Here is a 6836-nt window from a genome sequence, read left to right as displayed (position 1 = left end):
ATGAATTAAAATTGGAGCATGAGGCTGAGTTGAATTACATGGCTGCAGACAAATTTGCAGAGATCGATCGTCTAAAAAAAGAATGTGGAGCAATGCTGATCGAGCAGCAAAAAGTATTGGAAAAGAAGCTGCACAAATTAAAGTCAAAGCATGAAGTAGCGTTGAGTAACATGACTGCAACAAAAAAAGCAGAAATTGATACTTTAAGAAAAAAATATGAAGTTATAATAGCAGGGCAGGATAAAGTGCTTGAAACAAAGCTAAACGAATTAAAATCAAAACATGAAGCTGAGTTGAACTTTATGGTAGCGGCAAAAGAAGAAGAAATCGACAATCTTCAAAAAGAATATGGAACTATAATATCGGAGCAGCAGGAAGCACTTGAAACACAGCTACACAAACTGAAATCAAAGCATGAAGTTAAGTTGGGCTACATGGCAGCAAAAGAAGCCGAGATTAAGAGTCACATTGCTAATCAAAAAATGACACAAACAAGACTGGAAACCGAGTTAAACAAATTGAAGTCAAAGTATGAAAATGATATGGCGGCAAAGAAAGCTGAGATTAGGAGTCACATTACTAAGCAACAAGAATATGAAAGACAGAAATTACTCCAAACGTGGCTGGGAAGAAGTGTAGAGTCACTTGAAAAAAAAACTTTTAAAATTCGTAAAAATAAGCCTGTACTATTTTATAGTACTGTTCTGATTACAATAGCTGTATTTTTCCTTAATTTATTTTTGATATATTGAGGATTGATTTTTGATTTAGTACCACACATTCTATATTGATTGTGCCATAGTTTAAAAATCCATGATTGATTGTGCCAAGTGGGCGTGGTCCTTTAGGCAAACATACAAAAATTCAAACGGGCATAAAGATGGAATTTGAACTGGAGGCCTTGCTTTTGATAAATGTACAGGAAACTGGAACGGAGTTAGGCCGAGGAGCTTATGGAGTGGTACTTGAAGTCAAAGTGAATGGAACCATCTGTGCAGCTAAGAAACTACACGATCTGATAGTACAGGTATTTTTATAATTATTTGAGTAATTTTTATACCATTAAATCATAATTTTGAGTGTCTAAAATGTTGTTTTTTTTTAAATAAAGATTAAAATTTATGTGTGCTAATTTTAGTGTTGGAGGGGGTTTTTAATTTTGTGGATTTGAGGTGCTGAGCATAAAAATGTGAAAATTAACGCAACATGAAAAACCGGCAGTATTGAATTTAGTGTGGGCAAAGAGTCCATATGTGTTTGGTAATGCTTTGGTGAATTTTGTCCTGAAGGATATGTGGCCCAAATTTTTTATACAGATGCCTAATTATAAATATTATTTATATAATAATAGGAAACCACACTGAAAAAGTTCAATGAAGAGATTCTTCTTCACAGTCAGCAAAGGCATCCCAACATTGTCCAGTTAATTGGTGTCTATTATCCTCCTCGTTCACAAGTACCAATGTTAGTAATGGAGTATCTTCCATTCACTCTCAGATATTCACTCGAACATGATGGACTGCCACTTCAAATGAAGTATTCCATTCTCTCCGATGTTGCTAAGGGTTTATGTTATCTTCATGGTAAACGTCCTGCCATTGTACATCGTGACCTCACTGCTAATAACGTGTTATTAACACCGCTATACTCAGCTAAAATATCAGATCTTGGAGTATCGAGATTAATCGATAAGTTCAAATCGCATCAAAAGCTCACTCAAGTCCCTGGCAATGCTATTGTAATGCCACCAGAGGCTCTTGCAACTAAACCTGTTTATAATGAAAAGGTTGACGTGTTCACTTATGGCTGTCTCATTCTTCATGTTCTCACTTGTCAATTCCCTGAACCAACTGATGCATTTGTCCAGTACTTTATGTTCTGGCAGTCTAAAGTAGCTGAGTGGGACAGACGATCAAAATATATCCAGAAAATACCAGAAGATGAGAAAGAGCTGCTTCCTTTAGCTAAGCAATGCCTTCAGGATCGTCCGAATAGTAGACCAGATATGCTTACAGTGCTTCAGGCTGTTGAAGAGAAATGTACAAAAAATGATAAGACCCTGCTAGATGAAATTCGCGAGAAAAAAGAATTAATACAAATATTAACTTTAGATTATACAAATACAATTTCAGCTAAAAATAATGAGATATACGAGACAAAAATGGAACTGGAAAAAATTTCTGAAGAAAAGGAATGGTGTGTGAATGAATTGTGCATATTAAAATCTGACATGGAAGCACTAAAAAAATCAGAAATTGAAAGCAAGATTAGAATGCTGGAGAGAGAAAATGAATTACATAAAGCAATGAAATTGGTTCTTATTGATAGGGAAGTAAGGGAACAAGATTATCAAGCTATGAAGCGACAAAAAGAAGTACAAACATGGTTGGGAAGAGGTGTAGAGTCATTAGAAAAAAAATATTTTGAAATTTGCGAGAATTGGCCCATGCTAAATCTATTGGCTATATTTGCAATGTTAGTACTAATAGTTATTTTCTTAATAGTTATTACTTTTGTCTTAGCAACCGTTCATATTGGATTTTGGATGATTTATGCTGCAACTATGTTCTTTTATGGTTTTCTTGATTTAAATCTACTGGTTTTATTTATTAGGGACTATAGTATTAACATATCAATATCTGTTTTTGCTATTTACAGGTATCGTTTCGAGATATTAGGCATTACCTTTAGGTTTGCATTTTATTTGTTAAATTTTATTGAAAAATTAATTTTGAAGTCTTAGTAACTAATTTTTTAAATAAAAGATGTAATTTCCGTTTGATTGCTATGGCAACAGCGATAATGTATTGACCCGGATCTAGATTTTTGAGTGTGAGTTGCAGAGATGATGGCTAGAAGGCAAATACTGTTCACTAAAGGAGATGTAGACAGAATGAGAGCCGAGAACAGGAGGAAAGAGGTAGAGAGGACTGAACAGCTCAAAATGGTGGCACAAGACAAACTAATGCGGGCCAACATGGCCTCCGAGGAGAGAGTGGAAAAGAAAATTCTAGCTAGAATGTAAAAAGCTATTTGTAACTGTGTAGTGTATGCTTAATGGTGCCTTTTAGATTGCAGCAAGAGGCCACAGAGAAAGAAACAGACGAGAAGATAGCAGCATCCATTAGAGAGAAAAAGTTAAGAGAACAGCAACTGGAGCAAGAGAAAAGAATAGCTGAAGTATGAGCAACTACAAATACTACACATTCTGAAAAGACTGACATAGACTTTACACTATTATTGCAGTACTCTATGTAATGGCTATCTTCTTCTTTTTACTTCAATCTCCTTTCTCCACCCCTTTACCTCTCCCTCCCTCCCTCTTTCTTTCTTAGGAGTTACAAAAGATTAAACTTGAATCCCAAAGAGATGAGAGACTTCGTCAACAAATCAGAGACAACAGGTAAATAGCACTGGGTCATTATTTTTGGTACCTAAATTTAAAAGTATACCAAAATTTAAAAACATGTGACCAAAGTTGCCTCCCCTCTGTTATCCAATGTGGCACATATTGATGCCCTTATGCTGTGTAAATGTAGTTTGAGCTGATTCTGGCTGAAATTTTAAAGCCCAATATGCATTGAAGTACATGTTCATCTTTTGTAAATAATGGCATTATATTATTTTTATTGATAGTCAGGAGTTGAGAGAGTTAGAGTCAAAGTTACGCGCTGGATACATGAACAAGGAAAGAGCAGCTCAACTTCAAGAGAAGATTGAAATGAAAGAAAAAGAGAAAGTAAATACATACATGAACATGTATGTGTACTTCACTGTATACTGTATGTACAGTGTACATGTATGTGATATGTATGTGTATTTGACAGCATTACCGTTCAGTGGAAATGTGTAGCTCTCAATTTTATTATTAAATTTATTATGCAAAAAAATTAAACAATGAAAGTTCTAATATTCAATGAGATACAGTGTACATTATTATACAAAAACAAAACTTTCATTGGCCTAAAAAAAGTGTAAAGTCATGATTTTTGTATTTTTCAGCTAATTAATTCTCTCTTGGCATGTTACTATAATGTCCTTTCATTTTCTCTTCTGGCCTCAAGCTTTCTTCATCTCCCTTAGATTTGTAGTGATATTTCTCATTACCATTTTTGTGAGGAAAATCTTGCTTTAGCTTGTAGCTCTGCCTTTGTTCAGCTCCCTCTTCTTTCTCTTCCTTTTCCATGTGATGTTGTTTCCTACCATGATAATCTTCTTCCTCTCTCAGTCTCTCATACTTCATCACAAGATCATGGCCATGTCTTTGTGGTATGGTCACTCTATCCTCCTCCCCTCTCTCTCCATTACCTCCATTAAACAACTTGTCATCATAGACCTTTCTCTCACCTTCATGAAGCTCTCCATTCCTCCTTCCCATTTTATACAATTCCTTGTATTCAATAGCTTCTCTTGATTCTCCTTCACCAAGATGACTGCTGTATTGATGAGATGAAGGTTGAGTAGGATGATGGTGTTCTTCTCCTTTATATCCAAAAGGTGCTGCATTTACAATCACCATGTTGCACCATAGGAGAACATTGAATCCTGCTATACCAAATATCACAAGAATTAGATTCATTGTCTTCTCTTTTTCTGTCACTTCATGTACAATGTACTTTGTGGACTGTGAGAGGTTTCAAGTGACGTTCTATTTATAGTCTAGTGGGTGTGGTTAGCAGTTCCTGTTCTATTTTTAGACACGGGTCCATTCAGATGTACTGTATATTTACATATTGTACGTGTACCTGTATCACATTATATGTGTGTATTATACTGTCAGCAGTGTATTGTTTAATGTAAACATTATAGTACAGCATAGTGATGAATAAGCCATATGGTGTAAATATAATGTAGTGTTAGTATTCTCCCTCCTTCTCTCTTCTTCTAGTATTATGAAGCAGTTCTTGATGATATGATGAAGAGAGATTACGAGAAGGCAATGGAGGAAGACATGGAGAGACAAAGAGAGAAAGAAGAAGAGAAGTTTGAATACAGAGAACAGCTGCACAATCAACTGGAGGAACAAGTATAACATGAAATAAATGTACTAGTACATGGCCAAAATTAAAAAGGAGTGAATTTTACTATGATTATTTCTGATACAATAGGAGATAAAGAGGCGAGAGGCTTACGAAGAGTTTTTGAAAGAGAAACTAATGATTGATGAGATAGTTAGAAAAATATATGAAGAAGATCAAAGGTATAATGGTCTATACATGTACATGTAATTGCATGATGACTGTATAATGTATGTATGTACATGTACATATGTATTTAGTACATTTATTATTATTATTATTATTATTATTATTATTATTATTATTATTATTATTATAACAGAGAAGCAGAGGCAAGGCTAGAGAAGCAGAGGGCACTAAACAATATATTGAGGAGTCCTTCAGAAGAGAGAAGAGGTAGGACAGTACATATTCACAGCATATAACACTTTTGTATAATAACAGGATAATTTTATCCTAGAAGTTTTATCATATTAATTTTGTAATAATATGTTTTTTGTTATTTTTAGTGGAAGATAATGGAGAAGGAGCTTATGGAGGAGGAGAATAGGAGGATACTTGAATTTTGTAACCTGCAGCAAGAGAGGGAGGCAGAGAGGGCACAGAAAGCTAAAGAGGAAGAAGAGAAGAAGTCACAGTTGTATGCTAAAGTAAGGAGAGAGAGAAGGGGAGAGAGAGAAAGTGTGTGTTTTACTTCCTGTGTTTGTAGCTATCAGAAGAGATTGCTCAAAAGCAAGGAGAAGTGGAAGAAATGGAGAGGTACTGTACACAAAGAGAATTTTAAAAAATAATCAAACTCTTTTATCATAGGATACGTACTGAGCTTTACATGGAAGAGCAAGAAGAGAAAGAAAGACAAATGGAAAAGGTATGTACATGTACATATGCATGTACAGTATATCCACTAATAATTCACAGTATATTCTTGTGTCTATTTATTGAACATGTGCAATATTCTTTCATCTCTCTTCTCTTTCCTTCTAACAGAAAGCACTTGAAGCTCAGATAAGACAAAGACTGGAGCTGCAAGAGGCTCACGATGAACATCTCATCATGAAAGAAAAGAAGAGAATAGCAGAACTAGCAGAAGAGGAAGAATATAGAAGGCAGTTGATGGCTAAGTTTGCTGAGGATGATCGCATTGAGCTCATGAATGCACAGAAGAGAAGAATGAAGCAGCTGGAGCACAGGAGGGCAGTAGAGAAACTGATTGAGGAACGAAGACAAGAGTATCAGAGACTGAAGGTATGGGAATTGAATTATAGGAATGAGATACAGTATGAGTGTATAGGAATGAATTTCTTAATTTAGAAGTGGATTTATGAGTATATGAATAGATTTATGAGTGTATAGGAATGGATTTTTAAGTGTAGGAATGGATTTATGAGTATGGGAATGGATTTATGAGTGTATAGAATACTGTACAAATGGGTTTACCAGCGTAATATTAATAATTGATACTTGTGTTATACTTATTTAGGAGCTTGAAGTGTTGGAGAGGAAGGAGGAGGAGAGACAGGAGTCCATGAGGAGAGCTATTGTTGAACAAGAGAGACAACGTTTACTGAGAGAACATGCAACAAAGTTATTGGGATACTTACCAAAAGTAATCAACTTGTAACCGTACACGTACATTAATTTGAAGTGTTTTATGCTATGTAGAAAGTTTGAGCTGATGCCAAATAAATTTTTTAAGTTATGAGATGAAAAATACCCAAGGCAATAGCCCATGGTTTTTTCAAAAAATGGCTCCGAAATCACCCCAAATTTTTATTACATTTTCTGATATGTATTGATGTCCTTATGCTGTATAGAAAG

General features: G+C 34.9%; 2 protein-coding genes across 2 annotated transcripts in view; both read left to right on the top strand.

The window, feature by feature from the left end:
- Nucleotides 1-838: 838 nt before the first annotated feature.
- Nucleotides 839-2794, top strand: LOC105316865 (wall-associated receptor kinase-like 3). Its single transcript, XM_019993612.1, has 2 exons — nt 839-1027; nt 1352-2794. Exons 1-2 carry the CDS (start codon nt 881-883, stop codon nt 2741-2743), a joined length of 1539 nt encoding a protein of 512 aa, XP_019849171.1. The 5' UTR covers nt 839-880; the 3' UTR covers nt 2744-2794.
- LOC100641752 (meiosis-specific nuclear structural protein 1-like) overlaps nt 2782-6836 on the top strand; it is a 4277-nt gene continuing 222 nt past the window's right edge. The window contains exons 1-13 of the mRNA XM_019993613.1: nt 2782-3021; nt 3072-3180; nt 3336-3403; nt 3637-3739; nt 4889-5026; nt 5109-5200; nt 5341-5414; nt 5479-5480; nt 5528-5668; nt 5728-5777; nt 5829-5886; nt 6006-6263; nt 6499-6624. Coding sequence (XP_019849172.1) covers nt 2846-3021; nt 3072-3180; nt 3336-3403; nt 3637-3739; nt 4889-5026; nt 5109-5200; nt 5341-5414; nt 5479-5480; nt 5528-5668; nt 5728-5777; nt 5829-5886; nt 6006-6263; nt 6499-6624 — 1395 coding nt within the window. The 5' untranslated portion in view covers nt 2782-2845. The remainder of the gene's footprint in view (nt 3022-3071; nt 3181-3335; nt 3404-3636; nt 3740-4888; nt 5027-5108; nt 5201-5340; nt 5415-5478; nt 5481-5527; nt 5669-5727; nt 5778-5828; nt 5887-6005; nt 6264-6498; nt 6625-6836) is intronic.

Source organism: Amphimedon queenslandica, unplaced genomic scaffold (assembly GCF_000090795.2).
Source record: "Amphimedon queenslandica unplaced genomic scaffold, v1.1 AMPQUscaffold_13491, whole genome shotgun sequence".
Lineage (NCBI taxonomy): Eukaryota > Metazoa > Porifera > Demospongiae > Haplosclerida > Niphatidae > Amphimedon > Amphimedon queenslandica.
This window is presented reverse-complemented; position numbering and strand designations above follow the sequence as displayed.

What these genes read in the sequence shown, in the direction of transcription:
- LOC105316865 (XM_019993612.1), top strand. Translation starts at nt 881, where the DNA reads ATGGAATTTGAACTGGAGGCCTTGCTTTTGATAAATGTACAGGAAACT. An exon ending in TACACGATCTGATAGTACAG is followed by an intron (nt 1,028 to 1,351) that starts GTATTTTTATAA and finishes ATATAATAATAG; the next exon opens with GAAACCACACTGAAAAAGTT.